Genomic DNA, 14957 nt, shown 5'->3' with positions numbered 1-14957 from the left:
TCTCGGTACTATGAAAGGCTTTAAAACCAGACTGAAAAATTTGTAAAATACCATTTGTATCTAAATAGGATTGTAATTGTGCAAAAACAATTTTTTCTAAGATTTTAGAAATAAAAGGAAGCTTTGATATCGGTCGGTAGTTAGCTAGAATGGTAGTGTCCAGATTTTGCTTTTTAATTAGAGGTACAGTTGCCTCCTTGCAATAAGCTGGGACAATTCCTGAAGTCAGACTGCTGTTAATAATTTTTTGGACAGTTGGCCCTATAGTGGTCCAGACCTCTTTAAAAAGGTGAGGGGGGATAATGTCCGTAGGACATACTGAAGGTTTGAGCTGTAAGATTAATTTATTGAGGCAAGAAAGCGACATGGGCTCAAACTGATCAAACACTATTAAACAGGTCAGCATTTCAAAGGGGTCGGATACAGGTGGAGAAATATGAGCTCTAATGGAGGCAATCTTGTCTAAAAAAATAGTGTAAAAAATTCTCACAGACTTCAGAAGAAGCTTCCAAACAAGAGGATTGGGGTGAATTTAAAATTGAATCAATACTTTTAAAAAGGGCACGTGGTTTGTTTAAATTTTGGACAATTTGTTCTTTTAGATGTCTGTTTTTTTCAGCTTTCACTATTTTTTGATATGTTCTCCAGCTTTCCTTTAAAATTTCATAAAATACATGAAGCTTGTCTTTTTTCCACCGACGCTCTGCTCTCCTGCACTCTCTCCTAGCTGCACGGGTAGTGTCATTAAACCATGGCTCAGATTTAGGTTTGGGTTGCAAAACTTTTAGAGGACAAACATTGTCAAGAATGCTAGCACATGTAGAGAGAAAGGAAGAAGTTAATTTCTCTGTGTCAGCTACGAGACCAGTATCAAATGAGTTTTGAAAAACACAAGAAAGCTGAGCAGCAGTAGTCGGCTTAAACACACGGCCTAGGCGTGCAGGGGCATTTTTTTCAGATTTAAGACAAGTTAAAATCAAATAAAACCGGCATGTGATCGGAAAATACAGCATCCTTTGTCTGAATATTTAAAATGGGCAAACCATAGGATAACACAAGATCTAACGTGTGCTCCTGTTCCTGTGTGGGTCCACTGACATATTGAACAAAGTTAAAAGTATCAATCATATCTAAAAAATCTTTAGTAAGTGGTTTAGAGGGACAACAAACATGTACATTAAAATCACCAACAATTAAAACTCTGTCATAATACTGGCCAAGAAGTCAGAGAACTCTTTTATAAAATGTACATGTTAAAGTATGTTATACTGTATTTTTCTTTTAACTTGAGGCTCAGCTCGCTCTTTAGCATTTTCTCCCACATTTCTTCATCTCTTCTCATCTTTTTAATGGAAGCATTTTCTGAGCCCTCTATTTCACACAGGAGTGTCAATTATTTCAGTTTTTGTTAATGCCTTTCAGTATAAAGTAAATATGTCTTGCCAAATATTATGGCCTCCACCAGGCAGGTTATCTAACTTTTATTCCAGTTAGTCTTTTCGTTTGTCAGCAGTATATCTCCTTTAAACCTTTAACAGATTTCCAAGGTGATCCAGATAGAGACCTGAGGGCTGATGAATGTTTTCAGGGCAGACAAATGCATTGACTTTGAAATGTAAGTAGTAGTAGGAATTGGAAACAATGTAGCATTGGTGTCAGGTTTGCAGATCTTACTGCCTTCTAGTTATTTGTTATCCCCTCGGTGGAAGCTCGTTCGAGATGAGCTGTGCCTCGCCTGTTATGGACAGGTTCAGGTGGCAGCAGCCGGGGGCGGTGACAAAAAGCTGCGGTCAAGTCAGACAGTTTCCAGCCGTTTCAAGCAGCCTTTAGTCTGAACAGGAAGTCACAGAAACACTCACATCCTGTTATGTCCGATTCTGATTTATTAAAATGTTATCAGACCCATATATCAGCTTGTACGCAGTGTCCAGTTGTTTTTTTTTTTTATGACAGAGTAACTTTTTAAAATGCTGTACAGGCGATCTGTTGCTGATTTAAATGTACAACAGACTGTACAGTATATGATCTGTAATCTGAACGTAGGTCTATTTAGTGTCTGACTACTAAACATCGCCATAAGCTACACAACATGTGATCTGAACAGAATAAGCCTTTAAATCAGACAAATAATTAAAATCTCTCCAATTCAAAAACAACAAAAAGTTTATATAAAACGTCATATTTTTGAGTCAATTCTGAACCAATAGGCTCTTAGATCAGCTGTGAGCCAGGTGTTTCCCATCATGCCCTGGGTCTTGCAGTCATTGGAGAGCAACTGCAGCGCCTGGCTCTAACAACTGGGGCCGTCTTGAGCTTGTGAGGTTATTGTTGCCCACGTGTGCATGACTTCAGAGCAAGTCGGACACAAATCTAACAGGCATGCATTGGACGGCGATGGCCAGCGATCGATTCTGCACAGGCCTGGCTCATCTCGAACGAGCCTAATATTTTGGATGCCTCAAATTCCTGGCTTTTTCCGTCTGTCTTTGCCATTGATCGTCAGTCCCTATCTGTTTAATTTTGCCCAATAAGGGTTTTGTCTGTTTTGTTTTTTCCTCTTTCAAAATGCACTCTGCACTTGCTGTTTTTGAGTGGTACAGGATTTATTTACTTTCTGTTGGCACAGCATCTGACACAACACCATCGATGGAGTGCACTTATCTGCCCTGCACAGTGCTTCTTTATTTTACCTCTAGTACAGCCCTGTTCTCAGAATTGATTTTTTGTGAGGAAACAATTGACAAATGTCAGCTCTGTCATTCACTACACTGCCTTGTTATAGTGCCCACATCATTGCCTGAACCTGTGGATTTGTCCCTGCACTTGTAGGAGATCACTCGGGCCAACAAGGGCTGGGCCCTGGACCGCATGGTGCTGTGCAACGAAGTGACCAGATGGATGAAGGACGACATCACCCAGCCCCCCGCAGAGGGAGTGTATGTCTACGGCCTCTACCTGGAGGGAGCCGGCTGGGATCGCCGCAGCTGCAAACTAATCGACTCCAAACCCAAAGTCCTCTTCGAGATGATGCCTGTGATCAGGATGTATGCTGAGAATAATGGTGAGATTGATTACCTGAGAACATTAGATGGAGGGAAGCTTCCTGAGATTAAAAAGTAAAAAGTTTATTTAAATGTGTCTGAATTGAAAACTCTAATGTGACGAGGCAAACACTTTTATCCTGTCTTCTTTCTTTACATGATCAATCTTTCTAGTCTTTGTCAGTCTCAGTCTATCCCTCTTCTCTCCTCAACATTTGCATCCCACGCAGTCAGAATGGATGGATGTAACATTTAAATGTCAAGCAGACTAAGTGCTATTTATTTTGTCTGGGAATAGATTACCAGCCGTATGAAGCACAGTGTTTGTTCTGGATAAGACCAGACTAAATTCAGACAGGCAGTAGAGAGACGGGGCCCCAGCAGACACCTGCAAGCCAGGCTGCCTGGGAAATGAATTAAAGGCATGAAAATTTCACTTTGAGTTTTTTTTTTAATTATTATGAGTTCCCCCAGCCTAGAGTTTAGAGTCTCTGCCCGAGCCCGAGCCGACCCACGGGCCAGGCCGATATTTTCCGCTGCTATTCTCGGGCTGGGCCGGGCCCTTGATCAAGCATTTGTGTTTTTTTAATCATTAATCATTTATTATCCTTATTCGGTGGGGAGAAAGCTATGCCTCTCCAGCTTCTCCCGTAGCTCTGGGTGTAGGCTATGTCCTGCACTGACTTGAGTGTGAGGTAAACTGCGCTACATTGTGTCTCCCCCATCTGTAGCACTGTTGCATGCAGACCGTGGCGAAGGACAGTATTAATTAGGTTCCAGGGCTTTGATTATGTTGCTGCCTTGATCTGTTACCCACACTATTCGGCTGAGGGAGCTAGGGTAGAGTTTTTTTTTTAACGTTTCTTCATTCGGATCCATTTGCAATCCATTCCATTCTGAATAAACAAACAGTGCAGTTTACATGCTTTGTCCTTGTTGCATCACCGGTATTTATTAAGTAATTCTAAACAGATTTCTGTAGTTCAAACAACTCGGAATTATAGTTGAGAACGTCAGTTATAACGGCCCACGTATTAAAAAATTGTCGGGTTTAAATCGGGCTCGGGCTCATAATTACAGTTAATGTGTCGGGCGGGGCCGGGCTCAGACGCAACGTGCACAGGCTCGGGTAGGGTCAGGCTTGATTTTTTTGGGCCCGATCTAAGCTCTACCCCAACCTGTCTATGGTCCCCCAGTGGCTAGAAATGGCGATAGGTGTAAACCGAGCCCTGGGTATCCTGCTCTGCCTTTGAGAAAATGAAAGCTCAGATGGGCCAATCTGGAATCTTCCCTATATGATGTCATAAGGAGGAAGGTTACCTCCCCTTTCTCTGCTTTGCCCGCCCAGATAATTTGGCCCACCCATGAGAAAGAGAGAGACATCATGGCTTGCAAATGAGCGAAGCATGGCAGTTGGTCAAGACCACACCACCCTCCACCTTGCCCCCCCTCTCTCCTCTTCAATAGCATTTAAAGCTACAGACACAGAAATGGCACATCCTAAGTAAAGCTTATTGTGGGACTGGTTCTAGTGGTTGTAATTCTGCACCAAGGCTGAATTTCGGGAAAGAGACTTCAGATACAGTATTAGGGGACCACTAAGGCCTATATAAAAGCATCCAAAAAGCAGCATGTCATAGGACCTTTAATGATCCAATGATACACCTAATGCAGTCTGTTTACACCTTGTCCCCTCCCAGCTTTTCCCACAAGTAGGCTGCCTGCTGGGTGTGTGTGTGTGGGTGTGTGTGTGTGTGTGTGTGTGCGCGTGTGTGCGTGCCAGAGAAAAGGAGACTAGTGCGGAATATTTCTGTAGACAAGTGGTTGCAAGAGCATCGTGTGACATGCATGAGTGTCTTGAAAACTCCTCTACTTAATTGTGACCCCCTTCAAAGAGATGAGATGCATCTCTGAAGACTGACTGGACAACAGCTGTTTGTTTGCTTGTGAAACAGCTGACAACAACCAGCTACAGTACCAAGCTGACTGCCTAAGAACCAAAGAATAAGGTGGTACTGTGGGAGTAGTGGGAAATAACCACATGTTCTCCTAATCTGATTTTTACATGATTTCAGCAGACTGACTTTATAAAAACAGATGTTTTGTTGAACACAACTGGGTGTCCCCATCGTGTCTCCTCACTGATATAAATATCTCATTGACTCGAAATACCTCTAGGTATGAAGATGTTTGTTTAATCAGGAATTTAGGAGATTATTTTGCCAGCTGTTGATCACTTTTCATAAAAAAAACATTAGTTGCTGTTTTTGATTTTCTTCTTCAGCAGTGTGTATCAAGTGACACTTATTTGTTTTTCTTTGTTGCAGGTCTGAAGGATTCCCGCCTCTACTCCTGTCCAATCTACAAGAAGCCAGTTAGGACCGACATGAATTACATCGCAGCTGTAGATCTGAAGACTTCACTTCCTCCAGAATACTGGATCCTACGGGGTGTGGCACTCCTCTGTGACGTCAAATGAGGTCTCATGTTAAGAAACACTGAAACACATCTTGTAGGAGGTTAGACATTAACTTCCCATCAGTCACATGCCCAATGTCCTAGAGTTTGCAGGATAAACAGCTGTTACCATGGCTACCACTATGTTTTTTTTTTTTTTTTTTAAAGATTCAGCAATCTACTTACTTGTTTTTATTCTACAAAGTGGGAGATTGTCACACTAGGGGCACCAGTGGTAAAACAAGCACTTCCTGATAATGGGAAAAAGCCTGTTGAAACATCAGTCACTCCTGTCATGTTAATATACTGGGATCTGTTCATTTTGAAAGAAGCTGGCATGCAAATAATACCACTCAGTAGAAGTGAAATACATAGAAATTTTAATTACGTTTTTAGAAAAAACAATGGCATCATCAAAACAGCAAAACACTTTTTCTGTAGTATTTTGTTTTGTTACAAAACCACCATACCATATGCACTCTAAAGCTACACTGTTCACACATCAGGCTCGGGTTTCCCAAATTAAAAGCATCCCACTAAAATCATCTTCATCCCTTTGTTGTCCGGTAGTTTTACTCTAACCTGACTTATACATCTGTATGGCTCAGATCTGATCCCAGCAGCCTTCTCTGCTCAGCTACAAACAGGCATCTGACCTATGCCATAAAGACTTTAAAATATTTTAGTGTCGTGTAAACAGTCAATGAAGACAACTTGATTAAAGTGTAAAGACAGTTTTGGGAAACTTGGCCCAGCATGAATATCACAATATATTCATATATTCTATTTTTTTTATGCTTTTCCTTTTATGGACCGCCTGTAAAATACATCCAAGACTTCGTGCTCCTAACAAGGTTTATGGAGTTATGTACACGTATGTGTCTCCTTGTTGGCTGGCTGTTTTTAAACAGGACCAACTTCTCCTTTGCAACAGTGGTAATGCAGTTTTCCCTTTTTGCCTTGCATGGCATTTGCCATTTGCTTTCATTTTAATATCAGATCTTCCATCTGTGGCCTTTTCAATCACTTTATACAAAAAAGAAATTGGTTGAGTTGGGGGTTACGCAAACTCCCTTATTACAGCAACATGTATTTTTTGTATTATTATTCACTCTGAAATGCTTGTCTTTTTGGATGCATTTCAAAAGGCCTTGATGTGAAAATTGTAGCCACGTTCTTTATTTCTCTTCTTTTTGTTTGTCCAACATGTACCGTGTCCTTTAAGTGAACAGATTATAGATTCTGTTTTTAATGCGACTGCCACAAGCCTCCTACCCTGGAAATCCAGAGTTCTCGCGAGAGCACAATTTGAATTTGCTCAGTGAGTCACTCTGGCATTGAGTAATGATGCTCATTAACTATGCCCTTGTAGCCGAGCTGCACCAATCACATCGGTGTATCTGATATAGGTGGGCCAGAGGCGAGCTAAACAGATGACAACAGTTTAATCTACCAGTTAGCTCCGCTGGTAGCTAAGTGTATGGGGCTCTGGATACGTCACCCTGTGTGTTGTTGTGATTGTTCGTAGTGTTATCCAATTGTGTGCAGTGAGATTTTCAAATGCATGCCCCTGGAGTTGGGCCATTTTCATTACTGAATGCCTATCCCTTAATCTTTCGGATTTGGGTCTGGATTTTCAGGCTACAAGCCTCCCAGAACTGAGTCAGAATATTAATTTAGACCATTTCAGATTCTTCTCTCTGACTGAACTTGTACACACTAGATCTGACTGGCTTGTACCATTGTGGCTCTTCTTGATGTAACATTCAAATTTCAATATATTTCAGGGGTTATTGCCTAATTGCTGTACATGCTACACTTACATACTGTACAGTAAGTGACTAAATGAATACTACAGCTGTGGAAAAGGTAACTTGCAAATATTAAAATCAGATTTATAGCCTCCTTGCAGCACAGACCTGATTCCTTTTTGTTACAACAGAATTGAGAAGATCAAATCTCCATCTGTAATGAACATCTGTTCTTGTCTGTGTAAAATCCAGCATGGTCTGAACCAGTCTTACGGCATTACATTCCCTTGGGACAGTGAGCGGGTCATCTCTGTGTGCACAAAGTAGGTCTTGAGCTCTCCTTTGCCCTTGACGTTGATAATGCCTCTACAAGAGCACATGTAGCCCAGGGTATGAAGGATGCGACTTGTCTCCTCCGTCACCTACAGGGAGAACCAGATGGGTAACGTCCATTTGGCTTATCTTACACACAAGTGCACTAAATTCCTGCAGGCAAACATTTTCAGCTCTCCAAAGGAATACATTTATGTATGCTGCTCTGCATCACCAGACAAAATCAGAATTTAAGTTGGATATAAAGTGTTGAATTGAAAAAAATGCACATTTTAAGTAGAGCTGCAATTGATGCCTCCCATCACACAGGATGTGAAATATCTGTACTACCTTGGAATAACTCAACATGTCTTATTGTTGCCTCTGAACATCTTAAAATATCAACAGACAATCTATGAATGCAATTGAAAGCACTGCAGTTGTGCTGCACTGCACAGCAGATGGCTCTATCAAATGTGTGCAGGCTGTGAAGTGTAATACAGCTCTCTCAGGACTGAATGATTCCCAAAGCCACATGCCATGCAGGTGAAAACCCATTATATCTTATCAGTGCCCAGCATGGTGAAAATGTAAGATTTAAAGATGTCACATGATGTTGAAATTATGTGATCTCCTTGTTGCCATAAATAGCACAAACTGAGGGAAAAAAAGTTGTATCTTTAAAACATCTGTACTGACATTTCAAATGTCTTTATGAAAATGGAGCAGTGCTGCTGCTTTTAAAGAAACCATCAACTTCAAACAGAGTGATGTTTGACAGATACAGAGACTTGACAAACTGGTTTGTTCTTGATTGCATCACAGAAAATGGTCAGGGCTGGACTTATTCTTTATTTTTGTTATTTTCAACAAAACCCATGAAAAATAAACTAGTGTTAATACTCGCCAACTTTCCTGCCCTGTCTGTGGCACTCGGCCCCAAGTCCATTCATTACTTCTGAAGATGTCAATCTTAAATTAGAACTGCAGTTTTAAGCAAATATTATTCATTGGCACTATTGTTGGGAAGTCTTTTTAGCTGTGTATTAATAGACACTAGTGAGTGTATACAGCAGCAGGACAGTGTATGTAGCATCGAGTACAAAAGGAAAAAGCCCAATTGTAATAAACATATCACCCAGTGCAATGGTGTGGCTCACTGATGAATATGCAATAGTTTTTGGATTACGGTGGAGCTGTTCGGCACAGAGCAAAACTCAGCATTAGGTTTTGGCTACACAGACAACACTTGTTCAGATCAATTCATGGTTGGCTTTTAGCTTTTCATGGGATTTGTTTATGATATGAAAAATGGACAATGTACCCCTTAATTACCTGTATTTTTCCTAGGACTCCAGTGCTGTCCATTCTGCTGGCTACATTCACTGTGTTCCCCCAGATATCATACTGTGGTTTCTGGGCTCCAATGACTCCAGCGATCACTGGACCATGGTTTATACCTGACAAAGGACACCAAGCACCAATTAGTGAACATTCCAGATGTATCTGTACCATATTTACTGTTACATCTTCAGACCCTTTGTGATCTAAATGGGAAATTACAGTACACCGGAGTTAGTGGTATTGGGTGCACATTTAAAAAAACGTAATTACAGTGAGATATTGTATTACCTTTCCCATACATTTCTCACATCTTTATGCAACATCAGACACATGTAAAAAAAAAAAAGAGACATTTTCTTCTTTTGTGAAAAAGGAGTAACTGAATCAGGAAACAACAAGCACATCATTATTTTGTTTCATTTTCTGAGGTCATACAAGAACATTATTAAAATACATTTTTGATATTACTGATTAATTTCTGAGTGCAGCTCCAAAAGACCTTCAGCAAGAGACCTGCTGCTTTCAGAATAGACAAAGCTTTTCACAAGATTTCATCAGAACATGAGATGAAGTGGAAGCTAAATGCAGCTGAACTCTTAATCCCTAACATTCCCAGCACCTCTGCTAAGCAGGCTCTGGAGCTTTTCACAGCACTGAGATAACACTGTGGCTCTCTTCACTTTGGCTTTCTGAGTCAATTTCCAGATTGCTGGAAATTGCGATCTCCACAAATGCGTAAGCATTTGTCCAGTCCCAGTGGGTGGGGACTTGTATCCCTCTCTGATGGAGCGCTTTGGGCCCGTCTGGAAGCAGCGGGGATGTACAGTCACACACACGCACACTGCAGAGTTAATGGAGCATCCCATGCTGTGATCTTCGCAGACAGGTTGAAGGTATCAAACTTGACTCTTACCACATGAAGGGAGCTTGGACATGCCCGCAATGCTTTCCTCTTCAATTCTCCCTCTACTGTACGCTTAAGTCTGTCTCTCTCTTACTCTGCTGTTGTGTTGCCATGACTATACCCATGTCTTGCTGCAAACATGAGTTTTATTTTCTTGTTATTTAAACATGTAGAGTGCGCATCTCTCTCTGTTTCTATCAAGATACTGAAAGTATATCCCACAGCATACTGGTGCAACAAAATAGAAAGAAATAGATGCATAAAGGCTACATGTCCATGTCAGTACATGACATATCAATAATTATTTTAAGAAACCCCTGTTCTATGTACCAAAACTCCAGTTGCGTGATTCTAAACAAAATAATGATAAGATAGGATTTCTACTAATGCACCTCTCACTCAACAGCAGGGATATTGTTGTGCATTCATATTTCATCTAATTTATCTGCTGCATTTTGATGTCTGACAGACAAAGTATATTTAGAGCACTTCATATTTTCTATTCTTACTATCTGGTCAGAAACATTGACTCGTAAAATGATGGTGAATTCACGGGTGGAAGTCACTTTTTTGAAAATGTAACCATACGACCATTGGGTAAGAGCCTTTTAGTAGTTAAAAAAAAATATTTAACTCACTCTAACATAACTTTGCTTTTAAATGTAGCTTTTGTGTGTAACTCACCAACTCTGAGTTTGAAGTCATTGAAGGAGTGTTTGTTAATAACATCCAGCTTCCCCACCAAGGCAAATGCAAACTCTAACATGATCCCTATGTGCATGTACTGCCTGTCATGCTCCTGGGAAACGGGGAGAAAACACAACCAAAACAAAAGTTGCGACAGGTGACAGCAAAAATGATTGATAATGATTTTAATGTGTGTGATGAGCCTACCTGTGATGTGTACTCAGGCCCGGGTGATGCATTCAGGCCAGTAGCAGCCATGTAAGTACTGCCAATAGTCTTGATCTTTTCCACACCACTGAATTTAGGTTTGGACAGCAGCTACACACACAAATACAAACACAATCCACAAAACAGTTAAAACAAATGAGACATAGTTTATGGCAGAAGTGATTGTTCATCCTGTCAAAGCCTCTCAAATAAAATATTAAGTTACTAATACAGGAGATTGTAGCTTGCACATATTTCATAGCATCCAATCTATCCATACTACTAGAAAATCACTGAAACCTACTAGATAAGATGTCCCGGTTTGTTTCTAGAAACTGTGGTGCACATGTAGGATGTTGTCCTGGTTGCAAGAGTGAGGGTTATTTACCTCGTCAAAATCAGCAATAATTTCGTTGAGGAGCCTGAGGCACTCTAACCCTTCTTTGTTGACGTCAGATTCGGTGTAGAACTCTTTAAAGTCTGGGATGGAGGCGAACATGACACACACCAGGTCATAGGACTGGTGGTACAGATCCTGCATGACAAAATACAGACGTTAGCTTTTACTGCTAGAAAATAATGTTATAAAATTGTTGTTGAAATTGATAAGCCAAAGAGTTATTAACATGGATGACAAACAGATGACAAGATTCTGATGAATGTCAGATCCAGATCATAAGATTGTAAGAGCTATCTGTGTATATTTAAGCTTAAAAATATTTGACAGTATTCTTCAATGAAAGCATCAGCAGGATCAGACAGGCAGACAAAAACACAAGTGATAAACCAGACAGGCAAATGAACATAGGCAAATCACCCAAATTAGAGTGACTTTAAAAATCCATTAGACCAGCGACTTGGTGTGTCATTTGCTGACTCTTCTTTCAGAATTTTTGCAGCAGAAGCATCACTGCTATTTAAACTCCCATTACCTCCAGGATACCAAGTCCTTTAAACTTCCTTAGATGTAAAACTTTACTTTTCACAGTTCACACTGTGAGAAGCACTCAGGGGATATAACAGGTTTCAGAACGATGAATGAGAAAGTCTCACAGGCATGTCAGCAAATTCACCTAGGCACGGTCTCCCAACGTTTTATCATTGTTGTAGGTAATGAATCATTATATATATTTAATAATAATAATACTACTACATTTTTTATGGAAGCCCTGAAAGGCTGATATTGTTGGCCATGGATAGTATCTCGTACGTACGATTTGAAGGTGAGAAAGCCATGCTGAAGCGCTAACTGCATGATACAAAGGGAATTGAAAGTTCAGCCAAATGCAGCATGAACAAAGTTTTATCTTCATAAAACATAGTCAACAACAAATGTCTACAGTAAAACATAATGGGACTACGTATAGACTTTGGTTAACCAGCATAGGCTATGTTTTAGCATGTTTGTAGTAATTCGCCATATGTGCTGTGTAACACAGCGACAGCGGATGAGAGCAGACTGAAATATCGGTTTTCTACATGTTAATGCCTGAACAGGTGTAGCCTAAGTATTGGCATGTTAATCACGTTTTATTTATAGCGTTAGTCATGTTCACTTCTGTCAGGCTCATAGAGGCAGTGGACCCACAATGCCAGTAAGTAGAATTCCAAAAGTTTTATTTAAAAGGAACTCAAAACAAACTTGACACAGGAGCAGGACGTGACATGTTCGCTGAATGTTGCAAAACAATCTCACTCGTACTTTCTCGTACATTTGATATACTATCCATGGCAAAAACCTAAGGTTTGTATGTACAAGATAAAGCCAACAATGCCCCAAAAAACTTTTTTTTTTTAACCTTGCCTTTCAAGGCTTCCGTAGGTTTTGGATGCTTCACATTTCCCGCATAAACTCTTGAATTGTACATCTTATTGCCTAAAAAAAAAATATATATATATATATAAAATTATAAATAATTAGCAGCAAAGAAATATGTACATATTTCAGATGTATTGACCTTAAACTGAATGTAATGGATCTTGGCATATCGCCACGGGTACTGCAAGAACTAACCACAATACCTGCATCTGTCCTGCAGCCATTTGTCAAAACAGTATACATGATACTCCATATCTATAATGGATAAAAAACATAACTGCCTACCTCATTCTTCCAGTTGCGTGCCAGGAAATGCTCTGCAACGTGTGCAGGCAGGACATTCTCCAACAAAACCCGGTTGAGGTTCTCCATCGTTTCAATCTCCTCGCACTCCTTCTTGAACTTGTTCTTCCACAGAAAGTCTAACCTACAGTAATATTCATTCTGTTACAAGAGGACACAGAGGTGAAGAGACTGAAGGTACAGCTGTACAGCTTGCTTCCATCAAGTCACAGAGAAAAAATAGAAACAGCCTCAAAATGTGGATTCCACCAAGGCTTAAAGACAAAAAAGAAAATGTAACACTGAAAAGAACGGTCCACAATTTTGTCACATTGCAAAAAACTCTTACCACAACGTCCATCAAGACAGACAGAAATACAGTGATTTATACAGCTTCGGTTAAATCACAAATGAAAAGCCACAAATTACTTTACCAGCTCTACATCAACAAGACGGTAACACTTTATTTAAGGTGATTGTAATAAGCAGTAATTAAGTTATTAAAACACTTATGTTATAATAAACTTCTTATTAATTTTATGAGCTGTCTATAAACTTTTTTTCTTATAAGTTTCTACAAGTGTCTTACAAGCAAATAATAAATGTGTTAATCAATCTATAATTAACCCTTATAAAGTCTTATTTATTTTAGGTTTATTACAAGTATATAAACCATTAGTTTCTAATAAGAGCCTAAAAAATTAATCTTTAGTTAATTGTCATTTAACTGTTAGCAAACAGTCATTTTACTATTGACAAACAATGAAATTATAATTAATACTGTTTACTAATTATTAGTAGTGCTGTAAATCAACAGTTTGTTACACACATTATATCCCTCATTTACTATATTAGGTATCGGGTAATGATAATTTTTTTTATATAATTTAATGAAGGACAAAAAATGTTTCATTGCTTTACCAAGCACTTACTAACCAATAACTAACTATAAAAAACATCAGTCGCAACTTTACAAAAGCCATCCAGATAATGTTTATAGATGGTTAACAAAGTATTTATTAGTAACTATTTAACAAGGTATTATAGTCTTCTGTTGCAACTTTATAATAACCATCCAGACACTGTTTATAGACAGTTTACAAACCAACTAGTAACCACTTACAAAGTATTATCTATCTAAATAATGTTTATAGATGATTTACAAAGTATTTATTAACTACTTAACAAGGTATTATAGTCATCTGTTGAAACTTTATAATAACCATCCAGACACTTTTTATATACGGTTTACAAACCATCTAGTAACACTTAACTAAGTGTTAGGATTATCTGCTCCATCTATCTATGTAATGTTTATAGATGTTTTAAAAATGGTTTCTTAAAGGTTTACAAACATTTTATTAGGGATATAACGTGTGTAACAATAAACTGTTGATTTACAGCACTACTAATTAGTAAACATTAATTAAAATGTAATTTTTTGACAAGTAACTAAAGATTACTTAACTATCAATTTACCATCTATTAATGATGGTTATTATAAGTGTTACCATTAAAAGCCCCCCTAATATAAAAGACTTTTCGGTGTAAGGCAAGACAGAGTAAAATATTTCAGCACAGTGAGGAATGACTTTGAGAATATTATGGGTACAATTTAGTAATATGACATTTCATTTCCTTCCATATTGGGTGAAGCGCTCACAGCTCAGGTGCTCTATGGTGACGACTCTATTTAAGCCTGTTCCTGAGCAGTACATGATGAACTGATTTCATTAAGAGGATGCATCAACCAAGAAGAAACATGTTTGTTAAGTGATATGATTCAATATTATAAATATAATTACTTGTTACAGTCGCACAGAAAAATATGGAGATGGTACAAAGACAGAGTGTGTATGTATACACACCAGAGCAGTGTGTGTGAGACTGAGCAGATATTAATAAATTGCATCTGTTAGTTTTGCTGTACAGACGGTCACACTGGCGCCTTTTCATTGAGCTGGGGACATCAGTACTTAGTCTTTAGCAAATATATATTTATTATCCGCTCAAACTCAATCTGCCTAATATTCATATATAGATGTGTGGCCCTATATCAAAATCCAGCAGAACTTATTGAAGGAAGCGTATCATCACATTAACCTTGCTTTAAGAGACAGAAGCTTCAGCATTCACAGAAACAAGTTCCCATG

At 39.0% G+C, this 14957-nt stretch overlaps 2 protein-coding genes across 5 annotated transcripts in view; one reads left to right on the top strand and one right to left on the bottom strand.

Annotated features, from left to right (window-relative positions):
- Positions 1–5916, top strand: part of dnah5 (dynein, axonemal, heavy chain 5) — a 116349-nt gene extending 110433 nt beyond the window's left edge. For 2 of the 3 annotated variants that reach the window (XM_031298635.2, XM_031298636.2), the window contains 2 exons: positions 2830–3061; positions 5369–5520. In XM_031298635.2, coding sequence (XP_031154495.1) covers positions 2830–3061; positions 5369–5520 — 384 coding nt within the window. Of the gene's footprint in view, positions 1–2829; positions 3062–5368 lie in introns of all 3 variants that reach the window. The other variant, XM_031298634.2, reaches the window with a different exon arrangement.
- A 1135-nt stretch (positions 5917–7051) lies between these two features.
- adcy2a (adenylate cyclase 2a) overlaps positions 7052–14957 on the bottom strand; it is a 107190-nt gene continuing 99284 nt past the window's right edge. Inside the window, exons 21-26 of one of the 2 annotated variants that reach the window (XM_031298638.2) lie at positions 12808–12966; positions 11092–11238; positions 10704–10814; positions 10494–10608; positions 8897–9021; positions 7052–7671 (exon numbers count right to left, since the gene is read on the bottom strand). In XM_031298638.2, coding sequence (XP_031154498.1) covers positions 7519–7671; positions 8897–9021; positions 10494–10608; positions 10704–10814; positions 11092–11238; positions 12808–12966 — 810 coding nt within the window. In that variant the 3' untranslated portion in view covers positions 7052–7518. The remainder of the gene's footprint in view (positions 7672–8896; positions 9022–10493; positions 10609–10703; positions 10815–11091; positions 11239–12807; positions 12967–14957) is intronic. The other variant, XM_031298640.2, reaches the window with a different exon arrangement.

Source organism: Sander lucioperca, chromosome 10, assembly GCF_008315115.2.
Source record: "Sander lucioperca isolate FBNREF2018 chromosome 10, SLUC_FBN_1.2, whole genome shotgun sequence".
Lineage (NCBI taxonomy): Eukaryota > Metazoa > Chordata > Actinopteri > Perciformes > Percidae > Sander > Sander lucioperca.
This window is presented reverse-complemented; position numbering and strand designations above follow the sequence as displayed.